The sequence below is a fragment of the Oncorhynchus gorbuscha genome, linkage group LG08 (genome assembly GCF_021184085.1).
Source record: "Oncorhynchus gorbuscha isolate QuinsamMale2020 ecotype Even-year linkage group LG08, OgorEven_v1.0, whole genome shotgun sequence".
NCBI lineage: Eukaryota > Metazoa > Chordata > Actinopteri > Salmoniformes > Salmonidae > Oncorhynchus > Oncorhynchus gorbuscha.
Genome location: NC_060180.1, coordinates 41,606,391 through 41,622,532, shown reverse-complemented (window position 1 = coordinate 41,622,532; position 16,142 = coordinate 41,606,391). Strand labels below are relative to the sequence as shown.

The 16,142-nt window shown below is 42.4% G+C and overlaps 1 protein-coding gene across 2 annotated transcripts in view; it reads right to left on the bottom strand.

The window, feature by feature from the left end:
- The window catches only part of LOC124041676 (serine/threonine-protein kinase OSR1-like), a 31,778-nt gene extending 17,679 nt beyond the window's left edge, over positions 1-14,099 (bottom strand). For both annotated transcript variants that reach the window (XM_046359544.1, XM_046359545.1), the window contains exons 1-2: positions 13,895-14,099; positions 106-218 (exon numbers count right to left, since the gene is read on the bottom strand). In XM_046359544.1, coding sequence (XP_046215500.1) covers positions 106-218; positions 13,895-13,964 — 183 coding nt within the window. In that variant the 5' untranslated portion in view covers positions 13,965-14,099. The remainder of the gene's footprint in view (positions 1-105; positions 219-13,894) is intronic.
- Between the last annotated feature and the right edge of the window lie 2,043 nt (positions 14,100-16,142).

Sequence of the window (16,142 nt, the reverse complement as noted above, 5' to 3'; positions counted from 1 at the left end):
GTGTGTGTGTGTGTGTGTGTGTGTGTGTGTGTGTGTGTGTGTGTGTGTGTGTGTGTGTGTGTGTGTGTGTGTGTGTGTGTGTGTGTGTGTGTGTGTGTGTGTTACCAGGAGCTCGTCCATACTGGTCTGACACTTCTCCAGGTTGATGCGTTTAATGGCCACCCTCTCCTTCCTGGGCTCACAGTAGGCCGCCTGCACCACAGCCGTGGCACCACTCCCTGAAGAGGAAAAGTAGGGGGAAGAATTAGAATGTAACACACATGCAAAGGGAAGCCAGTGGCACCATTAACTGGGACACACCACTGTTGGGAACACCTAAGGGTTTAACTAATCGTAATGTTTTGTTACCAGACAACTTCAACAAAAATCGGGAGAAAAAAAAAAGAGTTAAGAATTAGATTGCAACACACTCATTGGACAAGGAAACCATCAGGTTTTAAATGAATGTTTAATAACCAGACAATTTCAACAAAACCAAGAGGAAGACAGGGGGAAGAACGTAACACACATAGGTAAACCATGAGGGTTTAAATTACAGTAGCTAATAATTTAACTCCCGTGTTTGACAACGAAGAGATAAATAAATCCAATTGTAAAATAGTCTTCTCTTTTCAGTCCTAGACATGGCTCAAATTACAGTAACTGACCCGACAACTACAACAAAAGCCAATAAGAAGTCAGTTGGGGAAGAATGTAAGTTGCACATGTATAGGAAAACTAACTAGCTACAGTAATGTTTCAATACTCAACAACAAGTCACTATAACACCCCTGTATTTACAACAAATAAATAATTTATTTTATATTTTGCAGGATAAAATTGAGGTGTCCAAATAAAAAATGTAAAAATGTATACAATTAGTAACAAGAGCAATAAGGCAAACATCTAATAATAATAACAACAATTACATAATAACACAAATATATACAGTACCAGTCAAAAGTTCAGACACACCTACTCAATCTTGGGTTTTCTTTATTTTTACTATTTTCTACTTTGTAGAATAATAGGGAAGACAAAGCTATGAAATAACACATGGAATCATGTAGTAAGCAAAAAAAAAAGTGTTAAACAAATGAAAATATATTTTATATTTGAGATTCTTCAAAGTAACCACCCTTTTGCCTTGATGACAGCTTTGCACACTCTTGGCATTCTCTCATTCTCATTCTCTCAACCAGCTTCCTGCTTCATGAGGAAGTCACCTGGAATGCATTTCAATTAACAGGTGTGCCTTGATAAAATTTAATATGTGGAATTTCTTTCCTTCTTAATGCATTTGAGCTAATCAGCTGTGTTGTGACAAGGTAGGGGTGGTATACAGAATATGGCCTTTTACCAAATAGGGATAAGTCCATATTATGGCAAGAACAGCTCGATTTAGCAATGAGAAATGACAGTCCATCATTACTTTAAGACATGAAGGTCAGTCAACATGGAACATTTCAAGAACTTTGAAGGTTTCTTCAAGTGCAGTCGCAAGAACCATCAAGTGCTATGATGAAACTGGCTCTCATGCGGACCGCCACAGGAATGGAAGACCAAGAGTTACCTCTGCAGCAGAGGATGAGTTCATTAGAGTTACCAGTCGCGGAAATTGAAGCCCAAATAAAAACTTCAAAGATTTCAAGTAACAGACACATCTCAACATCAACTGTTCAGAGGAGGCCGCATTAATCAGGCCTTCAAGGTCGAATTGCTGGAAAGAAACCACTATTAATGATGAGTGCAAATTTGAGATTTTTGGTTCCAACCACCATCCATGTCTTTGAGAGATGCAGAGTAGGTGAACAGATTATCGCCGCATGTGTGGTTCCCACCGGAAAGCATGGAGGTGGTGGTGTGATGGTGTGGGGGTGCTTTGCTGGTGACACGGTCTGTGATTTATTTAGAATTCAAGGCACACTTAATAACCAGCATGACTACCACAGCATTCTGCAGCGATACGCCATCCCATTTGGTTTGCTCTTAGTGGGACTATCATTTCTTTTTCAAGAGGACAATAACCCAACACCCCTCCAGGCTGTGTAAGGGAAATTTGACCAAGGAGAGTGATGGAGTACTGCATTAGATGACCTGGCCTCAACAATCACCCGACCTCAACCCAATTGAGATATTTCGGGATGAGTTGGACTGCAGAGTAGTGTTTCCTCTGCGTAAGTGTGGGCATGCGCCATGGCAGAATCATTGCCGCCACACAAAAATAAATAAAGTTCCGTAAACCACATTTGCTTTTCTTGGTCAATAAAAAATCTGTCTGGGTTCAACACAGTTCTGAAGGTTATTTAGCTCTGTGAGGTAGCCTGCAACTCAATAAATACACAGTTCTGAAGGTTATTTAGCTCTGTGAGGTAGCCTGCAACTCAATAAACACAGTTCTGAAGGTTATTTAGCTCTGTGAGCTGTGGCAGGTAGCCTGCAACTCAAGAAACACAGTGTGCGAGTGACCAGTGTTCGATAGAAGCTCTGCGGCGCAAAACACAATTCACTTGAATCACCTCAGAGAGCACCTTCGTGAGAAACTGCAAGAAAGGTATGTTAGCTTGCTTGTTTGACTAACATTAGCTAGCCAACTACACAAGCTAGCTATCACATAAAAGCTCTAACATAATTTAGATCTATAATATTGCTGACACAATTGTAACGGCAATAAGCTATCCAATATCCACAAGTATATTGAGGATAGGAACATGGTTAACATTACTAGTCGAGCAAGTTAGCTAGCTACTTCGTTTGGAACTGTATTAAGTGCAAGCAAGATAGATACATTTATCTGACCTTGATTAGATTTTTTTCTCAGATGAGTTTATTGAAGTATTTCCAGCCACAGCAGCAAAAGAGAAAGAGGGAGCAGGGACAAGAGTGTCAGGTAACGTCACCTTAGCTTGCTATCGTCAAATCAGCCGGAATTAAATTAAACTTTCTTTAGTTCGTTAACTCTTTAAAAGCTTAAGCTATCATTTTATAACAAGTGTATGGCTTACTATACGCAGAAGAAACACTTCTATGTTGTCCAACTCATCCCGAACCATCTCAATTCGGTTGAGATCAGGTGAATGTGTAGGCCAGAGAAGAGGCAGAATCCCAGGAGTAAGGTAGGAATGCATGAGGGACAGAATGGAGCTGAGAGGAGAGAGCCAGGAGGGGAGATGGAAGGAGAAAAGGAGAGAGGAGATCAGAAGAAAGAGTAGATAAAAGGAGAGTGGTGGAGGAGGAGGAGGACAGGAGTAAGGCCAAGTGTGCACCATAGGCAATCCTAATGGGACCCAAAGTGGCTTAAAATTTACAGACTGACCCTGTGGCTATATAATACGCCACATGGTTAGTCAAATTTCCTTTAATTAGGCTAGGGGTAAAAATGTTTGTGCAAATTTAGTCTGTGCTAGTCTACAGCATTATGTGAAGTGTTGTAATACTTGTTAATACTTTACATTTACATTTAAGTCATTTAGCAGACGCTCTTAGCCACCAGTAATTCCACTAAACTACACTCTTCATCCCGTCTAGGAATGTTCTGCCGCCTGTGCCGTCAACATAGGAAGGATGCTAAGAGGGGTGTGTCAAAGCACCCTTTTATTGAAATAGGGGCCCAGATTCATCAGTTGGACTTGGCAGTAGTCCCCAGATCCTCAAAAAGTTATACAGCTGCACCATCAAGAGCAACATGACTGGTTGCATCACCGCCTGCTATGGCAACTGCTCTGCATCTGACCGTAAGGCGCTATAGAGGGTAGAGCGTACAGTCCAGGACATTACTGGGGCCAAGCTTCCTGCCATCCAGGACCTATATGCTAGGTGGTGTCAGAGCCCCAAAAATGGTCAAAAAGACTCCTAATGCTCTCATGCAGGTTTCAGTGTTACTTGCCTTGAAGCGAGCATAGAAGCATTTTAGCTCGTCTGGTAGGCTTGTGTCACTGGGCAGGTCGCAGCTTGCCTTTGTAGTGTGTAATAGTTTGCATGCCCTTCCACATCTGACAAGCGTCGGAGCCAGTGTAGTACGATTCAATCTTAGTCCTGTATTGGCGCCATGTCTGTTTGATGGTTTGTCTGAGGGCAGAGCGGGATTAATTACAAACTTCCGGGTTAGAGTCCAGCTCTTTGAGGGGCAGCTCTATCCTTTAGATTAGTGAGGATGTTGCCTGTAATCCATGGCTTCTGGTATGTACGTACAGTCACTGTGGGGACAACGTCATCGATGCACTTATTGATGAAGCCAGTAGTATGAATGAGTAGGTGTGTCCAAACTTTCGACTGGTACTGTATATACATTAACAGCATAATAATGTTGTACAACTACTAATAAGCCTAGAACTAATAAAAACTATGGCTACAACTCCTGCATGCTTTGTTGACTACGAAATTTCTTTACCCAACAGTGGGACAGACTTTGTTCCCACGCTCGGGACTCTGACTATTGGTTACACAGACTTTTGGCCTCCTATAACCACCTCTCGCCGGCTTACTATTCAAGTTACCTGATGAAATTGCTGTACAACATGATCTTGTTGCCATCCGATGCACTTTCAGATGTCATAAAAGCTCTCTCTGTCCTCTGCCGTGCCTTGATTGTATTGCTGTTGATGATATCTGGAAATGTGCATATACACCCTGGCCCACCTACTGTTGCTAGACCCAATACTGACTTGTGCTCTGATATCTGCTTCATTGATTTCTGCTCCCGTAAAAGCCTAGGTTTTCTGCACGTTAACATTAGAAGTTATATTTTTGAAAGTGTGGGTTCAAAGCTCCAATCCAGATGTGTTGGTTATTACTGAGACGTGGTTAAGGAAGAGTGTTTTGAATACTGATGTTAACCGTTCTGGTTATAACCTTTTCGGCAAGACAGATCTTCCAAAGGTGGGGGAGTGGCAATCTTTGCCAAGGATCACCTTCAGTGCTCGGTTGTCTCCACCAAGTCGGTCCCCAAACTATTTGATTTACTGGATTTAAGTATTCAACTTTCAAATAGCTCTTTGTTGACTGTTGCTGGGTGTTATCGCCTTCAATCAGCACAGGCCTGTACCCTACCTGCCCTAAACTCTCTCCTGGCCCCTTACACCAAGTCTGAATTTGTCCTGAGAGGTGACCTAAACTGGGACTTGCTTAAACCACCTGACCAAGTCCAAAAGCAATGGGACTCCCTAAATCTCTCGGATTATTACCAATCCCACAGGTATGACACCAAACACCCAGAAAAGGCTACTCTTCTTGATGTTATCCTCACAAATAATCCTGATAGGTACCAGTTTGGTGTTTTCTGTAATGACCTTAGTTATCCCTGTTTTATAGCCTGTGTTCGTAATGGCTGCTCAGTTGAACGACCTAGCCTGATTTGTCATAGACGCTTGCTAAAAAAAACTGCAATGAGCAAGCCTTCATTCATTACCTGTCCTCTAAATTGGTATAGAATCAGCTTGATCCCCTCTGTCAAAGACGCTTGGAACTTATTTTTTATATTTTCAGTGGTATTGTTAACAAACACGCCCCCACAAAAAAATGAGAATTAAAAACAGGTTCAGCCCCTGGTTAGACCGTGAACTTGCAGAGCTACTCCACCTCAAGAATTGCATTTGGCGAAAGGCTCAGCACGCGCATACTCAGGCTGACTGGCTCTCGTTCAGGCAAATGAGAAATTAGGGCACTCAGGCTATCCAGAAGGCCAAACTTAGTTACTTTAAGGAGCAGTTCTCTGTGGGTCTCACCCCAACAAGTTCTGGAAAACAGTTAAAGACCTGGAGAATAAACCCTCCTCACAGCTGCCCATGTCCCTTAAAGTTGATGACATGGTTGTTACTGACAAGAAGCACATGGCGGAGCTCTTTAATCACCACTCATTAAGTCAGGACTCCTATTTGACTCAGAAATGCCTCTCTGCCCGTCCAACATTTCCTCATCTCCCACCCCTTCCAATACGACTATCCCCGATGCTAATCCCTCTTTTCCCCCTGACCCACTACAAAGTTGCTCCCTGCAGGCAGTCACTAAGTCCGAGGTGTTAAAGGAGCTCCTGAAATTTGACCCCCAAAAAACATCTGGGTCAGATGGTTTAGCCCCTTACGGTTGCTGCCCCTATCATCGCCAAGCCTGTCTGCCCTTTCTGGGTAGGCTCCCATTGCTTGGAAGGGAGCCACGGTTCGCACATTATTTAAAAGGGGGAGATCAAGCTGATCCTAACTATTATAGGCCTATTTCTATTTTGCCCTGTTTATCAAAAGTGTTGGAAAAACTTGTCAATAATCAACTGATTGACTTTCTTGATGTCTATAGTATTCTCTCTGGTATGCAATATCGTTTCCATTCAGGTTATGGATGTGTAACCTTAAAAGGTCCTCAATGAGGTCACCATTCCCCTTGATTCTAAGCAATGTTGTGCTGCTATTTTTATTGCCTTGGCCAAAACTTTTGATATGGTAGACAATTTGATTATTGTGGGCCGGCTAAGGAGTATTGGTGTCTCTGAGGGGCTATGGTCTGGTTTGCTAACTACCTCTCTCAAAGAGTGCAGTGTATAAAGTCAGAAAATCTGCTGTCTCAGCCACTGCCTGTCACCAAGAGAGTACCCCAAGGCTCGATCCTAGGCCCCACACTCTCCTCAATTTACATCAACAAAATAGCTCAGGCAGTAGAAGGCTCTCTGACCCATTTACATGCAGGTGATACAGTCTTATACTCAGCTGGCCACTCCCCAGATTGTGTTAAATGCTCTTCAATAAAGCTTTCTTAGTGTCCAACAAGCTTTCCCTACCCTTAACCTTGTTCTGAACACCTCCAAAACAAAGGTCATGTGGTTTGGTAATAATAACACCCCTCTCCCCACAGGTGTGATTACTACTTGTGAGGGTTTAGAGCTTGAGGTAGTCCCCTCATACAAGTATTTGGGAGTATGGCTAGACATTACTCTGTGTTTCTCTCAGCACATATCAAAGCTGCAGGCTAAAGTTAAATCTAGACTTGGTTTCCTCTATCGTAATCGCTCCTCTTTCACCCCAGCTGCCAAACTAACCCCGATTCAGATGACCATCCTACCAATGCTAGATTACGGAGACATCATTTATAGATCGGCAGGTAAAGGTGCTCTCGAGCAACTAGATGTTCTTTACCATTCGACCATCAGATTTGCAACCAATGCTCCTTATAGGACACATCACTGCACTCTATACTCCTCTGTAAACTGGTCATCTCTCTATACCCATCGCAAGTCCCACTGGCTTATTAAAAATCCTCACTCCCCCTTATCTAAGATAACTACTGCAGCGCTCATCCTCCACATACAACACCCGCTCTTGCCAGTCACATTCTGTTTAAGGTCCCCCAAAGTACACACAAAATCTCAGCTTTTCAGTACGCTGCAGCTAGGTGACTGGAACAAGCTCCAACAAACACACAAACTGGACAGTTTTATCTCAATCTCATTCAAAGACTCAATCATGGACAATCTTAAGGACAGTTGTGGCTGATTTGCATGATGTATTTTTGTCTCTACCTTCTTGCCCTTTGTGCTGTTGTCTGGGTCCAATAATGTGTGTACCATGTTTAGTGCTGCTACCATGTCGTTGTCTCTCGTCATAAATACACACATACATATACACACACAGTTTAAGTCTGAACTTTACATACACCTTAGGCAAAAACAGTTCAACTCAGTTTTTCAATATTCCTGACATTCAAAATTCCCCGTCTAAGATCAGTTAGGATCACCACTTTATTTTGAGAATGTGAAATGTCAGAATAATAGTAAAGAAAATTATTTATTTCAGCTTTTATTTATTTCATATTCCCAGTGGGTCAGAAATGTACATGCACTCAATTAGTATTTGGTAGCATTGCCTTTAAACGTTTAACTTGGGTAAAAAAAAAATTGGGTAGCCTTCCACAAGCTTCCCACAATAAGTTGGGTGAATTTTGGCCCATTCCTCCTGACAAAGCTGGTGTAACAGTCAGGTTTCTAGGCCTCCTTGCTCGCTCACGCCTTTTCAGTTGTGCCCACAAATTATCTATAGGATTGAGGTCAGGGCTTTGTGATGGCCACTCCAATACCTTGACTTTGTTGTCCTTAAGCCATTTTGCCACATCTTTGGAAGTATGCTTGGGGTCATTGTCCATTTGGAAGACCCATTTGCGACCAAGCTTTAACGTCCTGACTGATGTCTTGAGATGTTGCTTCAATATATCCACATAATTTTCCACCCTCATTATGCTATCTATTTTGTGAAGTGCACCAGTCCCTTCTGCAGCAAAGCACCCCCACAACATGATGCTGCCACCCAACCGTGAAGAACTGGGGATGGTGTTCTTCGGCTTGCAAGCATCCCCCTTTTCCTCCAAACATAACGATGGTCATTATGCCCAAACAGTTCTATTTTTGTTTCATCAGACCAGTGGACATTTCTCCAAAAAGTATGATCTTTGTCCTAGTGTGCAATTGCAAACCGTAGTATGGCTTTTTTTAAGGCTGGTTTTCGGAGCAGTGGCTTCTTCCTTGCTGAGCGGCCTTTCAGTTTATGTCGATATAGGACTTGTTTTACTGTGGATATCGATACTTGTGTACCTGTTTCCTCCAGCATCTTCACAGGGTCCTTTGCAGTTGTTCTGGGATTGATTTGTACTTTTCGCACCAAGGTACGTTCATCTCTAGGAGACAGATCGCATCTCCTTCCTGAGCGGTATGACGGCTGTGTGGTCCCATGGTGTTTATACTTGCGTACTATTGTTTGCAGAGATGAACGTGGTACCTTCAGGCATTTGGAAATTGGATGAAACAGATTTGTGGAGGTCTAAAAAAAACATTTGAGGTTTTGGCTGATATCTTTTGATTTTCCCATGATGTCAAGCAAAGAGGCACTGAGTTTGAAGGTAGGCCTCGAAATACATCCACAGGTACACCTCCAATTGGCTCAAAAAGCCTCTTCAGAAGCTTCTGAAGCCATGACATCATTTTCTGGAATTTTCCAAGCTGTTTAAAGGCACAGTCAATTTAGTGCATGTACACTTCTGACCCACTGGAATTGTGATACAGTGAAATAATCTGTCTGTAAACAATTGTTGGAAAAATGACTTGTGTCCTGCACAAAGTGGATGTCCTAACCGACTTGCCAGCCCCCATCCCCGCAGGAGGCATTTTGCCCTTTTGTAGGCCGTCATTGTAAATAATATTTTTTTCTTAACTGACTTGCATAGTTAAATAAAATTACTACAAGTAATACATCTAAGTACCTATAATATATAACCTTTGCTGGAAGGATATTAATTATATAGCTAATATACTTTAATTAATATCCCTTTGTTGCAAGGTTTTTGACATCTTTGGCATTTGTATCAACAGTGATTTGTGAGATGTTTGGCTTTATTCAGATCTCTAAGACGATTTTCCTCTGTATCAAGTCTTAGTGGTCTCCTTTACAACTCAAACTTCAACTACAATACCAAACATACAGCATTATACAAACCAGCCAATTTCACAGAAACAAAAGCCTGAAATACAGGACATGGCATCGACAGGGATGGTCGCCTCGCTTCGCGTTCTTAGGAAACTTTGCAGCATTGTTTTATTTTTATGTACAATTTCTTACACTGTTACCCCAGGAATTCTTAAGTTTTATTACATACAGCCGGGAAGAACTATTGGAAATAAGAGCAACGTCAACTTACCAACATTACAACCAGGAATACAACTTTCCCGAAGCGAATCCTCTGTTTGGACCACCACCCAGGACAATGGATCGGATCCCAGTAGGTGACCCAAAACAAGAGCGCCGCAGAAGGGGCAGACGGAGCAGTCTTCTGGTCAGGCTCCGTAGATGGGCACGTCGCTCATCGCTCCCGAGTATACTACTCGCCAATGTCCAGTCTCTTGACAACAAGGTAGACGAAATTCGAGCAAGGGTTGCCTTCCAGAGAGACATCAGAGAATGTAACATTCTCTTTTTCACGGAAACATGGCTCACTCGGGACACGTTATCAGAGTTGGTACAGCCACCCTGTTTCTTCACTCATCGCAGACAGAAAGCAACATCTCTCTGGTAAGAAGAAGGGCGCGGGGGGCCTTATGCCTTATGACTAACGAGTCGTGGTGTGATCATAACAACACACAGGAACTCAAGTCCTTTTGTTCACCTGAACTAGAATTAATCACAATCAAATGCCGACCACGTTATCTACCAAGAGAATTCTCTTCGATTATAATCATGGCCGTGTATATCCCCCCCAAGCAGGCACCTCGACAGCCCTGAAAGAACTTAATTGGACTCTATGTAAACTGGAAACCACATATCCTAAGGCTGCATTTATTGTAGCTGTGTATTTAAACAAAGCTAATCTGAAAAGAAGACTCCCTAAATTTGATCAGCATATTGAATGTACGACCTGGGCTGGCAGCATTCTGGATCATTGCTACTCTAACTTCCGCGACGCATACAAAGCCCTCCCTCCTTTCGGTAAATCTGACCACGACTCCATTTTGTTGCTCCCAGCCAAAAGACAAAAACAGTAAACTCCCGTGCTCAGGTCTGTTCAACGCTGGTCCGACCAATCTGATTCCATGCTTCAAGACTGCTTCGATCACGTGGACTGGGATATGTTCCACATAGCCTCAAACAACAACATTGATGTATACGCTGATTCGGTGAGCGAGTTTATTAGCAAGTGCATCGGTGATGTTGTACCCACGGTGACTATTAAAACCTTCCCCAACCACAAACCGTGGATTGATGGCAGCATTCGCGCAAAACTGAAAGTGTGAACCACTGCTTTAAATCATGGCAAGGCGACCGGAAACATGACCGAATAGAAACAGTGTAACTATTCCCTCCGCAAGGCAATTGGATTGGATTGCGTCCTACCTGACAGGTCGCTCCTACCAGGTGGCGTGGCGAGAATCTGTCTCCTCACCACGCGCTCTCACCACTGGTGTCCCCCAGGGCTCTGTTCTTGGCCCTCTCCTATTCTCGCTATACACCAAGTCACTTGGCTCTGTCATAACCTCACATGGTCTCTCTTATCATTGCTATGCAGACGACACACAATTAATCTTCTCCTTTCCCCCTTCTGATGACCAGGTGGCGAATCGCATCTCTGCATGTCTGGCAGACATATCAGTGTAGATGACGGATCACCACCTCAAGCTGAACCTCGGCAAGACGGAGCTGCTCTTCCTCCCGGGGAAGGACTGCCCGTTCCATGATCTCGCCATCACGGTTGACAACTCCATTGTGTCCTCCTCCCAGAGTGCCAAGAACCTTGGCGTGATCCTGGACAACACCCTGTCGTTCTCAACTAACATCAAGGCGGTGGCCCGTTCCTGTAGGTTCATGCTCTACAACATCCGCAGAGTACGACCCTGCCTCACACAGGAAGCGGCGCAGGTCCTAATCCAGGCACTTGTCATCTCCCGTCTGGATTACTGCAACTCGCTGTTGGCTGGGCTCCCTGCCTGTGCCATTAAACCCCTTCAACTCATCCAGAACGCCGCAGCCCGTCTGGTGTTCAACCTTCCCAAGTTCTCTCACGTCACCCCGCTCCTCCGTTCTCTCCACTGGCTTCCAGTTGAAGCTCGCATCCGCTACAAGACCATGGTGCTTGCCTACGGAGCTGTGAGGGGAACGGCACCTCAGTACCTCCAGGCTCTGATCAGGCCCTACACCCAAACAAGGGCACTGCGTTCATCCACCTCTGGCCTGCTCGCCTCCCTACCACTGAGGAAGTACAGCTCCCGCTCAGCCCAGTCAAAACTGTTCGCTGCCCTGGCCCCCCAATGGTGGAACAAACTCCCTCACGACGCCAGGACAGCGGAGTCAATCACCACCTTCCGGAGACACCTGAAACCCCACCTCTTTAAGGAATACCTAGGATAGGTTAAGTAATCCCTCTCACCCCACCCCCCTAAGTTTTAGATGCACTATTGTTAAGTGACTGTCCCACTGGATGTCATAAGGTGAATGCACCAATTTGTAAGTCGCTCTGGATAAGAGCGTCTGCTAAATGACTTAAATGTAAATGTTAAATGCAATCAAACAAGCCAAGCGTCAGTATAGAGACAAAGAAGAGTCGCAATTCAACGGTGAAAATTACAGGCCTCTCATCTTTTTAAGTGGGAGAACTTGCACAATTAGTGGCTGACTAAATACTTTTTTGCCCCACTGTATATACTAGACTCTATACCAAAGGTACTCGAGTCACATGACACAAATATGATGACTTGCAACTCTACTTTAACACCAATGACTCGTGACTTGACTTGGACTTGAGGCTTATGACTCGACCTGACTTGATACCCTCCCCAAGCCCAAATATTTAAAAAAATTATGCTATTAAAGTGTGCAGCACATCAATTCTTCACTTAACAGATTACAGTTTGAATCGGACAGCAGTCAATCAAATTGTGCGTGGAAGTGCAAAGGAACGTCGGCGGGTGAATTCAGATGGAGCCCTTGGAAAGACGGTACTCAAAATAATTATTTTCGGATATAAAGACGGCGTTGTATCAACAAAAAACGGATTGCAACTTGCAAAACATGCGGGAAGAAAATTACAGACGGAGGCGAAACAATTTCCAACTTCATCCGACATTTTAAGCTGCACAAAACAGTAAGTTGTGGCTAATATTGCCGACAGCTATCCATCACACAAGGTTGTGTGTTTATGAGTGTGAGTAACTTGTTTGTTTCATGGGTTTGCTGGCTTGTGATGTCTGGAGCCTGTATTGTTATGTGCCGTCCTCACTGCTAGCCTAGATTAGACTTGCTGATTGGCGAGCCACCACGCTTTTTGGAGCTGGACAAGATCAAATGAGCACATTTGTGGCAGAGTGCCTCCTAGAATGGTTGTGTACTCTTCCTAACCTGCTGATTACGGCGAGTGCTTGAACCTCTGTGTTTATGCTTCACACAAATCCTACCATCCCCCTCTCTGCTGGCCTCCACAGTTTTGAGCTTTCTCCATTGAGTAACCACCCCACACGACCAGACCCAGCCTACCACGCCTCTTCCGCTGTCACAGATTGAGAGGGGGGTCTTTCTCATGGCTACCCATGTATTTCCATGGATATATAATGTTTATTTGTAAAGTAATAAATATATAGATATTTTTAAAAGCATTCATGATTTGCGTAAATGTAATATACTAACTATTACTCGTTAAAAACCATGACATGGGATTACATTTGGTGAAGAACACATGACGACTTGTTTAGGACTTGAGAGTTAAGAATTGAGACTTGTAAAACAAAGACTTGGTCCAACCTCTGCTCTATTCCATCTACTGCATCTTGCCTTTGCCCGACGGCCATTTGCTCATCCATATATTTGTATGTACATATTCTTAATTAATCATTCCTTTACACTTGTGTGTATAAGGTAGTAGTTGTGAAATTGTAAGACTACTTGTTAGATATTGCTGCACGGTCGATCTAGAACCACAAGCATTTCGCTACACTCGCATTAACATCTGCTAATCGTTTGTATGTGACCAATAACATTTGATTTGACTCATCTAGTAGCTACCAACTCCATACTAACACAAGGTATGAGTGACTCATTAAGCCCTATCATGCCTTCTCTCAGAGAAAAAAGGGAACCACCCTCCTCCATCCTGCCACTAGCTAGCACTTTACTTGTCCTGATTTACCTAGTTCGCTAGCTCCAGTAGCTTCGGGAAGCTAGCTACGCTAATTAGCTGCCTAGCTAGCTAGTAATCCATGAAACGCACAACTGATAAACGGATTTTTGGCCTATGTCTAACGTTACTTCAATATATTTGCTAGCTATCAAAAGTACGGTTGGTGGCTAGCTGTAGGTTTAGCTGACCAGCTATAAATTAGCGAGCTAGTTAGCTGTCTTGCAAGAAAGCCAGCTTAGTTATGACGTTAGCATGCTTGCTAGGTGTCTAGCGGCATACTCACCAATCACCTCGTTGAGCACATAATCGTCCTTGTTGATGGACCAGGTTTGAGCACTCGGGTCCTCTGTCATGGCTTCGTTGGAGGTTTACACTGTTTACAGTGTTCTAATGAATGTGGTGGGTTGGTTTTCAAGAAATGTAACGCGATAATTACTCCATTCGGTTCTGGGATGTTACCTACCTCACCCTGACAGTTACTGCAGCCACTGTCAACACTACTTTGACACTTGCGAGACGCCTCGCAGCCGAAAGTGGAATGAAAAAGACGCCATCTTGAGTGTGGCAATAGGTGGCTAGATTTTTTTAATTTTTTTATATATTTTTTATTTTATTAATATCAAATCAATACATAAAGGACATGAGGGAACACAAGCATACATAGATTACAAACGATAGACAATCGAGCTAGGGGGTACAATATCACATTACAATTACACAAGGACCTTAAGGGACATGCATATACTTACAATTCTAACAGCTTTTTTGTTAGAAGAGCATTTAACCGTCTTAAAATACAGTTCAATTTCTTTTTGTAGGGTACGAAAATGTGTTTTTCTGTTTGTAAATTGACATTTGTGTATATGAAATTTGGACAAAAGAATAATGAAATGAATTACGTAAAAATGATTGCGCTTATTTCTGTTGTATGTAAAGAATCCAAACAGTACATCTCTCCACAATAGTGTAAAATCTTCATAAATGTGTTCAATTATAAACCTACTGATGTCTTGCCACAGTTTTCTTACATGCATACAATGCCAAAAAAGATGCACAACTGTTTCTGGGTGGTCATTACAAAAGGAGCCATTTGAGTTTATGTTTTCCTTAAACTTCTTCATATAGTGGTTGGCAGGATAATATTTATTAATAATTTTAAAGGAAACTTCCTTAATTTTGTTAACAAGTAGGTATGTGTGTGGCAACATCCAAACTTTTCCCAACAGATATTATCAATAAATCCATTCCAATAAGGCATGACATAAGGTATAGATACAACATCCTGCTGAAACAAGGATCGTATCGCTCTGTTGTTGAATGGACCAAAAGAGAAACAAATCTTTCCTACTGATGAGTCAACAGGGTCAACAGAAGGTAGGCTCTGAGGGTCAGGTCTTGACATGTTCCTGAATAACATAGCAACACCTGAGGGAATGGCATCTAAGACAATTGCAAAATCTTTAGGTGTTACAGGGACCTTGTAAAGTGATAAGAATTCTTTATAACTGAGTAAAAGACCCTCTGTATTTACCAGTTGGCTCACCAATAGGATATTATTTCGGAACCAATATTCTAAAAACAGAGAGGTATTTTTATACAATATATCCCAATTATTCCATATATAATATCTGTGTGGAGAAAAATTGTGTTTATAAATTAAGGACCATGACAAGAAAACCTGCCGATGAAAAGCAGAAAGTTTCACTGGAACTTTGTCAATATTATAATTGCAAAACAACATGAAGTTAAGGCCACCAAAAGTAGAGAAGACATGATGAGGAATAAAATTCCAGATAGAAGTGGGTCTAGCTAGATATGTGGCTAGATATGGAACGCTGTTTGGGTATTAGTGTGTCAAAACAGACACACTTCAAATAACACAATTACTGCGGTGTAAAGTACAAATACTTTAAAGTACTACTTAAGTCGTTTTTTGGGGTATCTGTACCTTACTTTGCTATTTATATTTTTGACTACTTTTATTTCACTACATTCCTTAAGAAAATATTATACTTTTTACTCCATACATTTTCCTTCCGAAAGTGCTCGTTACACTTCGAACGGTTAGCAGGACCGGAAAATGGTCAAATTCACACACTTATCAACCGAACATCCCTGGTCATCCCTACTGCGGACTCACAAAACACACATGCTTTGTTCGTAAATTATGTCTGAATGTTGGAGTGTGCCCGTGACTTTCCGTAAATAAAATTTAAAAAACTAGAAACTTGTTTGCTTAATATAAGAGTTGTTTTATTATTTATACTTTTACTTTTGATACTTAAGTATATTTTAAACCAAATACTTTAAAACTTTTACTCAAGTAGAATTTTACAGGGTGACTTTTACTTTTTCTTGAGTCATTTTTCATTTAAAACCTGTTTGGGATAGGGGGCAGCATTTTCACGTTCGGATGAAAAGTGTGCCCAGAATAAACTGCCTGCTACTCAGGCCCAGAAGCTAATATATCCATATTATTAGTACATTTGGATAGAAATCACTCTAAAGTTTCTAAAACTGTTTGAGTATAA